The following is an 11,876-nucleotide window of genomic DNA, read 5'->3' on the forward strand; positions in this document are numbered from 1 at the left end:
TTTTTTTTTTTTTGTATTTTTTAGTAGAGGCGGGGTTTCACCATGTTGCCAGGATGGTCTCAATCTCCTGACCTCATGATCCGCCCGTCTCGGCCTCCCAAAGTGCTGGGATTACAGGCTTGAGCCACCGCGCCTGGCCTTTTTTTTTTTTTTAGATGGAGTCTTGCTCTGTCGCCCAGGCTGGAGTGCAGTGGTGCCATCTCAGCTCACTGCAAACTCCGCCTCACAGGTTCAAGCAATTCTCCTGCCTCAGCCTCCCGAGTAGCTGGGATTACAGGTTCGTGCCACCATGCCTGGCTAATTTTTTGTATTTTTAGTAAGAGGGGGTTTCACTGTGTTAGCCAGGCTGGTCTCAATCTCCTGACCTCGTGATCCACCTGCCTCGGCCTCCCAAAGTGCTGGGATTACAGGCGTGAGCCACCTTTGCCCAGCCACATTATCTTATTTATTTATTTATTTATTTATTTATTTATTTATTTATTTATTTTTATTAGTTCAATAGTTTTTGGGGACAAGGTGGTGTTTGGTTACATGTTTAAGTTCTTTAGTGGACACATGACTTCATTTAATCATCCCAGGAAACCTGTCCTCGGCGGCCCCAGCATGTCCCACAGCCTCCGTCTCTCGCAATCCTCCCATTTAGAGAGCTGAAAGGACTAGCGAAGCTCACAGAACATAGGTCGCAGAGCCGGGTATTGAACCCTCATTCTCCAGTTCTGACACAGGTGCATGTTTTCCACTTTAACAGGACAGAAAAGTGAGGAGCAGTGATTACCACCACAGAAATATCCCTTCATGCCATGTCCTCCGGCCTGATCTCGTCAGGGTGGTGGAGCCACTGCAGGTCCCTCCTCCGGAGATGTAGGAATCCCAGCAAAGGCCTTCCTGGGTTGAGAGAGAGGCAGAGGAGTGGAGGCAGGGCTCTAGCTTCTGTGCCCTGCCCCTACCCAGGCTCTCCGGGGAGGCAGGAAAGAGGCTGTATTTAGACCCGAGGGAGCCAGCTGTGAGGCTGGAGCAGCTGCTGCATGGTGGGGCGGGGCGGGGGCTCCGCAGGGCTGCTCACCTGCTGCTCTGTGCAGAGACAGCCTCAAGCCCAGCTGCCGGGTTGCATCACCTGCAGCTAAAACAGCCACGGGGCCCAGGCTGCCAAAGGCAACAGAAGGAGTCTAAGAAACCAGGCGAGGGAGCCTCCCTGATCTCTCTGTTGCCTTTTGGGAGCGTAGAGCTTCCCTCTGAAGGTAACACCCTTTGCATTTTTCTCTCTTGACTCTTCATCAGCTTCCACCCCCAAATACTTGTGCCCTTCCTTCTCCACAGATATAAACAGTCCCTGGGCACTCTCCACCTAGGCCGGCTGGCTCTAATAAAGCAGCAGTCAAGGGAGTTTCTGGGCTGGGACCCCTTCTGGGGTGCAGGCTGGGGTGCACTGCTGGTATGTGCCCCAACAGGTTTTTCCCTATCAGCCTTGAAATCAGCCTGCAGCCTGTCTGACCTGCCCCCCAGGGAGCTGGAGGCAGAGGCAGAGCCAGGTCAGAAGCTGGACTTTGAGACTAGGCCTCTGTGGTCCCACCTGGACCCACAGGGGAGGCAGTGCATAAAGCCTCCCGTGTTTGAGGCTGGGCCGCTGAGAGGCTGAGCGGAGTTCACTCACATGGGTTGAGGCCCAGTTCCTGGGAGAAGAGATGCTGGGCAGGAAGGTGTCTGCATGTGGGACTCTGTATAGCCCGGTCCTCTCCCACGTCTGGGAGGGGCCAGAGTCAGACAACTGCTGGGTTGGTCCCTGAGAGAGGTCATCTGACTGGCTGTTCAGCCTAGGCTGCATCCCCGCCCCCTTTCCTCTACCAGGCCACACCAGAGCCGGTGTTCACACAGGCGAGCTACCAGGCCACAAGGACGACACCCACCTCGCCTCTGCAGCTCTGAGTAAGTACTGGGCCTGCGGCCCCATGCCAGGAGACCTTGTTGATTGCTTGGGGGAGTGAGAAATGAGTTTTCCTTTTCCAACGTGAGAGTGCCTCCTTTCCTGTCCAGGCATCCATGTACTTGCGAGAACCCTTGCTCACATCAGCTAAGAGATTGCACCTGCTGACCTAGAGCTTCCCACCTGTGGCTCCTAGGGTGAGAGGCAGCCGAGCAGGTAGGCAGCTGTATAGGCGGGAATTGAGGGTTGCTTGTCAGTTGGGGCTGCAGGTGGGGGAGATGCTGTTTGGAGTTGTCTCCCACTCTGCGTGCTTAATCCTGCCACCTCACCTCAGCTCCCCTGCACTGCCCCAGGAGACCCCAGCCAGGCCCTGGAAGGAGGGCCATAGACCTCAGAAGGGGGGCATCTACCCCGGACCAAGGCCTGAGGAGCCTCGGTGCTGACCCTGGCATCAGGGAGGGTTGGCGCCTGGTCTAGGAGCATCCCGCATCAATCCCCACTTCCTAAAGGAGCGGGGAGAGATGGGAAACGTGGGGGCTCCCCTCTTACCTCACCATCTCGGCTCCAGTTCTGGCTCCAACCCTAAGCAGGTTGATCTTTTTTTCTGCAGCAAGGATAGGAACAGGCGACTGGAACCCAGGCTCCAGGGTCTTGGGGGGGTCATAAGGAGTCCCTGGAGGGCCAGGAAATTCAGCTCTGTGGGTTCCTGTTTCCTTCCCCAGGGCAGCCAGCAGTAGCACCATGTCTGCGAGTGGTGGGAAGATGGGACCGTCCCTCACCCAGGAGATCCTCAGCCACCTGGGCCTGGCCAGCAAGGTAGGGGCTGTTGGGATTTCAGAGATCACTTTTAATATCTCAGCTTGGGCTGTCAGAGGATGGGAGGCAGGAAAGTGGAGGACAGGCCCTGAGATTATGCTGAGGTGGGGTAGGCAGCCTGGCCGTGGCCCTTGCCGACCACCCTGTGCTCCCACAGACTGCAGCGTGGGGGACCCTGGGCACCCTCAGGACCTTCCTGAACTTCAGCGTGGACAAGGATGCGCAGAGGCTACTGAGGGCCATTACTGGCCAAGGTGAGCCCCTTTCCCCCCACACTTGAGGCTGCCTTTTAGAGCCAATCTGTAGTCCAAGGAGGAGCCAGGAAGGAGGAACTAGTGATGTTGGAGAAACGTTTGTGGAACGCCTTCATTCTTGTGTGTCAGGCACCACAGTAGGTGTGTCAAACCCGTTCTCACAACACCCCTGTGAGGCAAGGCTTATTATTTCCATTTTGCAGATGAGGAAACTGGGGCTCAGGGAGATTAAGAGACTTGCCCAAAGTCACTCAGCTCATAATGACAGAGGTGGTATTCTCATCTAGGTCAGCCGATCCCTGCAAATCATATTTTTTTTTACCACCACACCAGGCCACCTTTGCCTTGGTCTGGGTCAGATTTGCATGCTGTTTTGACAATTTATTTGCAACTTCTTTTGAGATAAAATGGAAGTGGGGGTGATACAGCCCCTGCTCCTTTCCTTCCTAGCCCTCTCCTGGAGTAGGGGCATCCCACTATGTAAAGACCCTGCTCACAGCACAGCCCTCATCTCGGTTCAGGCGTGGACCGCAGTGCCATTGTGGATGTGCTGACCAACCGGAGCAGAGAGCAAAGGCAGCTCATCTCACGCGCCTTCCAGGAGCGCACCCAACAGGTAAGGCTATGCTGACCTCCCACAGCAGTGGACTGGGGTGAGAAACCCCCTGGAGGACTGGAGAGACAGCAACAGCCACTGAGGCCAGCCTCTGCTTCCTGGCTAAACAGGGCCTGAGATGAAAACCAGCCAAATCTTCCCAAACCTCCCCATGCTTCTGGAGCCCTTCCCCTCACCCCCATGCCTCTGCTGTGGGGACCATTTATTGTAGGACCTGCTGAAGTCGCTACAGGCAGCACTTTCCGGCAACCTGGAGAGGATCGTGATGGCTCTATTGCAGCCCACGGCCCAGTTTGACGCCCAGGAATTGAGGACAGCTCTGAAGGTAGCAGGAGGGGAGACTTGCTGGGGTATCTGGGGAAGGGAGAAGGCTGTCAGCCTTGCTTTTGCAAGATGAGAGTCCCCCTCTCGTTGTCCCATATTGTTCCTTAGAAGGAGAAGCAGCCAATGTCTGCCACTGTCTGCCATCCTAATGACATGGCCAGTCTGAGAGTAGACTCCCAATTTCTTGTAGGCCTCAGATTCTGCTGTGGATGTGGCCATTGAAATTCTTGCCACTCGAACCCCACCGCAGCTGCAGGAGTGCCTGGCAGTCTACAAACACGGTAAGAATATGGAGGGAGGCCGGGCACGGTGGCTCAAGCCTGTAATCCCAGCACTTTGGGAGGCCGAGATGGGCGGATCACGAGGTCAGAAGATCGAGACCAGCCTGGCTAAAACGGTGAAACCCCGCCTCTACTAAAAAATACAAAAAACTAGCTGGGCGAGGTGGCAGGCGCCTATAGTCTCAGCTACACGGGAGGCTGAGGCAGGAGAATGGGGTAAACCTGGGAGGCGGAGCTTGCAGTGAGCTGAGATCCGGCCACTGCACTCCAGCCCGGGCGACGGAGCAAGACTCCATCTCAAAAAAAAAAAAAAAAAAGAATATGGAGGGAGGGGTCCCAGGTGCCAGAGAAGGGGCTGTAGGACAGTCCGCTCCTCTCCTGCACTCCCCATAGGTGAGCTATCTGGCAACCTGGCTGCCTAAGTTCTATTTCCTTGGGGTCTTTTGTCTTTCCCCCACCAGTGCCTCAATCTCCCCAGGGGATAGAGCCAGATGTGATCATTAAAAAAAGAGAAGCAGGCCAGGCGTGGTGATTCATGCCTATCATCCCAACACTTTAGGCGGCTGAGGTGGGTTTGTTGCTTGAGCCCAAGAGTTCAAGACCAGTCACAGGCAACATAGGAAAACCCCATCTGTGCTAAAAATTCAAAAAAACTAGCTGGTCACGGTGGTGCATGCCTGTCGTTCCAGCTACTCAGGAGGCTGAGGTGGGAGGATCACCCGAGCTTGGAAAGTTGAGGCTGCAGTGAGCTGAGATCATGCTACTAGCACTGCACGCCAGCCTGGGTGACAGGAGTGAGAGCATGTCTCTCTCTCTCTCTTTCTCTCTCTCTCTCTCACACACACACACACACAAATAGAGAGAGAGAAGCAATGATTAACCATCTTAATCTGGAGCTCCAAGGCAGATTCCAAAGTGACAGTCCCAAAGGTACTCATGTCACCTTCCCAGCCCCTTGCCGGTCCCTGCCATCACACCACATTCCAAGCTGAACCCAGCCGTGCTGCAGCCTGAGGGAAAGGTGGGAACCTGCCCTCTGAGTCATGGGTGTCACCTTTCATGCCCCTGATGGCTGGCCTTGCTTGGCTACAAATGTCTCACCCACTAATTTGTGGCTTTTTCCCATCCTCCTCTTACCACCCCTTCCCCCACCCCCACCGCTTTTTCTTGCTTTCCCCAATTTTCCTTTGATGTCTAATCTTGGCCTTTGTTCTTCTTTTGAGATAAAGTCTTGCCCTATAGCCTAGGCTGTACAGTGATGTGATCATGGCTCACTGCAGCCTTGACCTTCCTGGGCTCAATCAATCCTTCCACTTCAGCCTCCTAAGTAGCTGGGACTACAGGTGTGCCACCACCATGCCCAGCTAATTTTTGTATTTTTTGTAGAGATGGGATTTCGCTGTGTTGTTGAGGCTGGTCTCGAACTTCTGGGCTCAAGCCATCTGCTGCCTCAGCCTCTGAAAGTGCTGGGATTACAGGCATGAGCCACTGCCCCGGCTGTGGCCTATGTTCTTAATCCCTCTCCTACTTTCCTTCCTTCTTGCATCCGTTTCTCTCGTCTCTTTCCCTTTCTCCCTTTCCTGCCCTTTTCCTTCTTCATATCCCACCTCTCATGTCATTTATCCTTACCTCCAACAAGGGTGCCAGGTCTTAGCCTTCTTGTGTTATAACACAGTTTTCCCTAGCTCTTCTTCACTGCCCGGCCCCAACTCTGATAATGATTGCCTCCTACCCAGCAGGTTGGTGCTTGGTGATGAAGCCACCGCACACCTCACAACTTAGAGATGTTTTTAGAGTGGCCGTGATGGTACTTGTGCCTTACATCCTGGGAGCTAGCAGCCATCAAGCTATTCCAAGCAGGGGCTAGCAGGGCATAGCGGGTCAGGCATTTGGCAAGTCCTGGGGATATCTACACTAGGGAAACTCAGGAAGATTCAGAGGGCTCCTCACCCCACCCCAGATTTCCAGGTGGAGGCTGTGGATGACATCACGTCTGAGACCAATGGCATCTTGCAGGACCTGCTCCTGGCCCTGGTCAAGGTGAGGAGGACTGACCTGCAAGGAAGGGAGTCACATTCACCAGGCAAGGTGACACGCTGGAGCAGGGAGCATTGCTGTCCTGTAATGGACAAGAGAGGACTTTAGGGGAGACCAGGCTTTTCTTGTTGGTCTGGAGATAAAGGTGCCCTTCGAAGAGCCCTCTAAGAACAGTTTCTCCTCCTAGGGGGGCCGTGACAGCTACTCTGGAATCATTGACTATAATCTGGCAGAACAAGATGTCCGGGTGAGCAGGGGGTTTAGGAGTGTACACAGCCGCCTTGCACGTAAGATGCCTTCCTCCACCGTATCTTAGAGCCGATGACTTACGTGTCCATTTGTCCTGCAAACCCATCCTTGCCTTGGAGACGGAGTTCTCAGTTACGTGGTAGGGGCAGGAGGTGTCAGGTAGCGTCATAGCTGAAGCCTTTTCACTCATCCAGCCTCTGACTCCTGAGCTCATCAACCGACAGATTCTCCTCTCATGAGCATTTCAGGGCAGAAAGCCTCCTCTGACCTTTTGGGGATTATTTAATCCTTGGGTACCAGGATTTTTCCAAATCAGTGAACAGAGCTGTGAGGCTATAAGGGCAGAGCCCTCTCTTAGCCCTATTTCTTTCTTAAAAAACATAAAATAAAAAAAAACATAAATAAAAACAACTAGTAGGCCAGGCATGGTGGCTTATACCTGTAATCCCAGCACTTTGGGAGGCTGAACAGGAAGATCATTTGAGCCCAGGAGTCTAAGACCAGACTAGGCAACATAGCGAGACTCTGTCTCCACAAGATATTTTTAAAAATTAGCTGCACCCGTAGTTCCAGCTAGCTAGGAGGCTGAGGTTGGAGAATCGCTTGAGCCTGGGAAGTTGAGGCTGAGGTGAGCCCTGGTCATGCCACTGCACTCCAGCTTGGGTGACAGAGAGAGACCCCATCTCTCTCTCTCTCTCTCTCTCACACACACACACATGCCCCCCCCCTCCCCCCCCAGTTTACGGGTTAAAATAACCTTTTCTGGCTGGTTGTGGTGGCTCACGCCTATAATCCCAACATTTTGGGAGGCCGAGACAGGAGGATCACTGGAGGTCAGGAGTTCGAAACCAGCCTAGCCAACATGGCAATACCCCGTCTCTACAAAAATTAGCCAGGCATGATGGTGGGCACCTATAATTCCAGCTACTCAGGAGGCTGAGGCTGGAGAATCGCTTGAACCTGGGAGGCAGAGGTTGCAGTGAGCTGGGATCATACCATTGCACTCTAGCCTGGGTGACAGAATGAGACTCCATCTCAAAAAAAAATCCTTTTCCACCCTCAATCCCGTCTCCATCATGATGATGATAGATTCTGGAACATAATACCCATGGCTCCCTAGGCCCCTACCAATGATCCCGATTCACTCCTCCCTGACTCATTCTTCCCTCTCAGGCACTACAGCAGGCAGAAGGACCTAGCACAGAGGAGACATGGGTCCCACTCTTCACCCAGCGAAATCCTGAACACCTCATCCGAGGTACACACAAGCCTTCTTGTCCCCCTAGCTTGCTCTAATGATGAGTTTGGGCTGAGGAAGGTGTGGGGAGGGCCCATGCTTTGCAGTGATAATTAATCCCCCATCCATCTTTCTAACTGCCTCCCACACACACACACAAGTGTTTGAACAGTACCAGCGGAGCACTGGGCAAGAGCTGGAGGAGGCTGTCCAGAACCGTTTCCATGGAGATGCCCAGGCGGCTCTGCTCGGCCTAGGTAGGGGCCTGCTCAGGATTTGTGAAATAAGTCTCTCTTGGGATGGGAGATTGTGGCCCTAGTTGTGAACCTCCATCCTTCCATCTTTGTTTCCAGCTTCAGTGATCAAGAACACACCGCTGTACTTTGCTGACAAACTTCACCAAGCCCTCCAGGTGAGAGGGGCACTCCTTTCCCTCCCCAGAACAGAAACCGGGGAGGAGAGAGGAAGTCTCAGCTTGCGGCTAATGTAACCATCCTATATACACCATCTAAACCTCAAGCCGCGCTCCTTCCCAGGGCTTACGCACCAGGGCTTACACAGGGGTGGAGGAATGAGCTGCGGTGAGAACTAACTTAATTGGGGCCCTGAAACTAACATTTTGGCCTTGTTAATGTCTAGGTGGCCAAATAGAGATAGGAACCTGCTCTGTACGACGGCGCCTTGTCCAGGCATAGCTGTCGCCAGAGTGATGGTGGTAACACTAGCAAGAAAAATGACAAGGGCTGGCATTTTGCGGGTGCTGATTTTGTGCCGCGGCCTATCCTGAGCAGGGCACACACATTTCAATTAATCCTCACAACCATATCCATCCATATCTTATAGATGAAAAAACTGAAGCCCAGAGAAGTTAAGTACCTTGCTTAAGGTCACACAGCTAGTAAGTCATACAGTCTCCCTACACAACACTTCACGATGTAAGACATCTCCGGCCTCTGTGTCCTGAGTAGCTGGGATTACAGGCATGCGCCACCACATCTGGCTAATTCTGAATTGTTTTTAAAAAGGAAAAACTCAGCCTCCCAAGTATCTGGGATTACAGGTGCCCACCACCATGCCTGGCTAATTTTTGTATTTTCAGTAGAGACAGGGTTTCACCATGTTGGCCAGGCTGGTCTCGAACTCATGACCTCAGGTCATCAACCCGTCTCAGCCTCCCGAAGTGCTAGGATTACAGGCATGAGCCACTGCGCCCAGCCCATGTTATCCATACTTAAACTGCTGACCGTGGCTTGAGTGGTTCCACCAATAGAATCCAGTCATTCTGTTGATTGAATTAGGTCTCTTATTAGTAGAACTGTCCCCCAAAATCTATAAATAAAAAGTTCAGGAAGGGTGCAGTGGCTTACGCCTATAATCCCAGCACTTTGGGAGGCCAAGGTGGACGGATCACTTGAGGTCAGCAGTTTGAGACCAGCCTGGCCAACATGGTGAAACCCTGTCTCCACTAAAAATACAAAAATTACCTGGGCGTGGTAGCGTGTGCCTGTAATCCCAGCTACTCAGGAGGCTGAGGCAGGAGAATCACTTGAACCCAGGAAGCGGAGGTTACAGTGAGCCGAGATTGCGCCACTGCACTCCAGCCTGGGCAACAAGAGCAAAACTCCATCTTAAAATAAATACATTAATTAATTTAAAAGTTCACTTAGAGAAAACATAAAATTTGAAGAGATAGGCTGGGCACGGTGGCTTATGCCTGTAATCCCAGCACTTTGGGAAGCCGAGGCGGGCGGATCACGAGGTCAGGAGATTGAGACCATCCTGGCTAACACGGTGAAACCCTGTCTCTACTAAAAATACAAAAAATCAGCCGGGCGTGGTGGCGGGTGCCTGTAGTCCCAGCTACTTGAGAGGCTGAGGCAGGAGAATGGCATGAATCTGGGAGGCGGAGCTTGCAGTGAGCTGAGATCACACCACTGCACTCCTGCTTGGGTGACAGAGCGAGACTCCGTCTCAAAAAAAAAAAAAAATATTTGAAGAGATAAAAGTAGTTATCATTGCCAGGTGTGGTGGCTCACGCCTATAATCCCAGCACTTTGGGAGGCCAAGGCAGGTGGATCACAAGGTCAAGAGTTTGAGACCAGCCTGGCCAACATGGTGAAACCCTGTCTCTACTAAAAATACAAAAATTAGCCAGGCGTGGTGGCGGGCGCCTGTAATCCCAGCTACTTGGGAGACTGAGGCAAGAGAATTGCTTGAACCTGGGAGGCAGAGGTTGCAGTGAACTGAGATCGTGCCACTGCACTGCAGCCTGGGTGACACAGTAAGACTAAAAAAGTAGTTATCATTTTGGCAGATGGAATAGCTTTCTGCAGACTGGTTGAGAAGCCATCATGCCATGTTGATGATTGCCCAAAAGTTAGTAAATATAAGCAATTGTTCTGTCATCCAGAGATTTCTATCTTGACAGTAGATTATTATACTTGCCCAATAAAGCCTATAAGATTCATTTGAAGAGTTGTAGTTATCTGTCCAAATTCCTAACTATCCCATAAATACAAACTATCCCAGCAGTAAATGATTTTGTAGTGTATTTGGATTACAAGACCCACATTCTTGAGTGTAGGTGAAAGATTTATCTCAGAAGTAGTAGTCAAGGGCCAAGCATGGTGGCTCATGCTTGTAATCCTAGCACTTTGGGAGGCTAAGGTGGGAGGATTGCTTGAGGTTGGGAGTTCAAGACCAACTTAGGCGACATAGCAAGACCTAGTCCCTACAAAAATAAAAATAAAAATAGCCAGGCATAGTGGCATCTGCCTCTAGTCCCAACTACTCAGGAGGATGTGGTGGGAGGATTGCTTGGGCCCAGGAATTAGAAGTTACAGTGAGCTGTGATTATTCCACTACACTTCAGCCTGGGTGACAGAGCAAGATCCTGTCTCAAAAAAAAAAAAAAAAAGAAGAAGAAGTGGTAGTCAGAAAATAACATAGGCCCATTTTTCTGATATTTTTCTCTTTTTTTTTTTTTTTTTTTGAGATGAAGTCTCGCTCTGCCGCCCAGGCTGGAGTACAGTGGCCGGATCTCAGCTCACTGCAAGCTCCGCCTCCCAGCCTTTACGCCATTCTCCTGCCTCAGCCTCCCTAGTAGCTGGGACTACAGGCGCCCGCCACCTCGCCCGGCTAGTTTTTTGTATTTTTTTAGTACAGACGGGGTTTCACCGGGTTAGCCAGGATGGTCTCGATCTTCTGACCTCGTGATCCGCCCGTCTCGGCCTCCCAAAGTGCTGGGATTACAGGCTTGAGCCACCGTGCCTGGCCTTTTCTCTTTTTTTTTTGGAGACAGAGTCCGGGTCTGTCGCCTAGGCTGGAGTGCAGTGGCGTGATCTTGGCTCAAGGCAACCTTCACCTTCTGGGTTCAAGTGATTCTCCGGCCTCTGTGTCCTAAGTAGCTGGGATTACAGGTGTGTGCCACCACATCTGGCTAATTCTGAATTGTTTTTAAAAAGGAAAACTCAGGCCGGGCGCTGTGACGCATGCCTGTAATCCCAGGACTTTGGTAGGCTGAGGCGGGTGGATTATTTGAGGCCAGGAGTTCAAGACCAGCCTGGCCAACATGGTGAAACCCCATCTCTACTAAAAATACAAAAATTAGCCAGGTGGTAGTGGTGAGCGCCTGTAATCTCAGCTGCTTGGGAGGCTGAGGCAAGAGAATCGCTTGAGCCTGGGAGGCAGAGGTTGCGATGAGCCGAGATGACCCCACTACTCTCCAGTCTGGGTGAAAAAGTGAGACCTGACTCAAAAAAATAAACAGGCCGGGCGCGGTGGCTCACGCCTGTAATCCCAGCACTTTGGGAGGCTGAGGCGAGTGGACCATGAAGTCAGGAGATGGAGACCACCCTGGCTAACAAGGTGAAACCCCGTCTCTAGTAAAAATACAAAAAAATTAGCCGGGCGTGGTGGCCGGCACCTGTAGTCCCAGCTACTCCAGAGGCTGAGGCAGGAGAATGGCCTGAACCCGGGGGGCAGAGCTTGCAAAGTGAGCCCAGATAGTGCCACTGTACTCCAGCCTGGGCGACAGAGCGAGACTCCGTCTCTAATAAATAAATAAATAAATAAATAAAAAAGGAAAAAATCATGATACATCTGTATATTCTTTTTTTTTTTTTTTTTTTTTTTTTTTTTT

The 11,876-nt window shown here is 51.9% G+C and overlaps 1 protein-coding gene across 2 annotated transcripts in view; it reads left to right on the plus strand.

Moving 5' to 3' along the window:
* The first annotated feature begins 1,622 nt into the window (after positions 1 to 1,622).
* ANXA9 (annexin A9) overlaps positions 1,623 to 11,876 on the plus strand; it is a 15,337-nt gene continuing 5,083 nt past the window's right edge. The window contains exons 1-12 of one of the 2 annotated variants that reach the window (XM_023213651.2): positions 1,623 to 1,923; positions 2,032 to 2,137; positions 2,644 to 2,737; positions 2,895 to 2,991; positions 3,513 to 3,607; positions 3,819 to 3,932; positions 4,122 to 4,212; positions 6,173 to 6,252; positions 6,437 to 6,496; positions 7,672 to 7,756; positions 7,897 to 7,992; positions 8,089 to 8,147. In XM_023213651.2, coding sequence (XP_023069419.1) covers positions 2,663 to 2,737; positions 2,895 to 2,991; positions 3,513 to 3,607; positions 3,819 to 3,932; positions 4,122 to 4,212; positions 6,173 to 6,252; positions 6,437 to 6,496; positions 7,672 to 7,756; positions 7,897 to 7,992; positions 8,089 to 8,147 — 852 coding nt within the window. In that variant the 5' untranslated portion in view covers positions 1,623 to 1,923; positions 2,032 to 2,137; positions 2,644 to 2,662. The remainder of the gene's footprint in view (positions 1,924 to 2,031; positions 2,138 to 2,643; positions 2,738 to 2,894; positions 2,992 to 3,512; positions 3,608 to 3,818; positions 3,933 to 4,121; positions 4,213 to 6,172; positions 6,253 to 6,436; positions 6,497 to 7,671; positions 7,757 to 7,896; positions 7,993 to 8,088; positions 8,148 to 11,876) is intronic. The other variant, XM_031936011.1, reaches the window with a different exon arrangement.

Source organism: Piliocolobus tephrosceles, chromosome 1 (genome assembly GCF_002776525.5).
Source record: "Piliocolobus tephrosceles isolate RC106 chromosome 1, ASM277652v3, whole genome shotgun sequence".
Lineage (NCBI taxonomy): Eukaryota > Metazoa > Chordata > Mammalia > Primates > Cercopithecidae > Piliocolobus > Piliocolobus tephrosceles.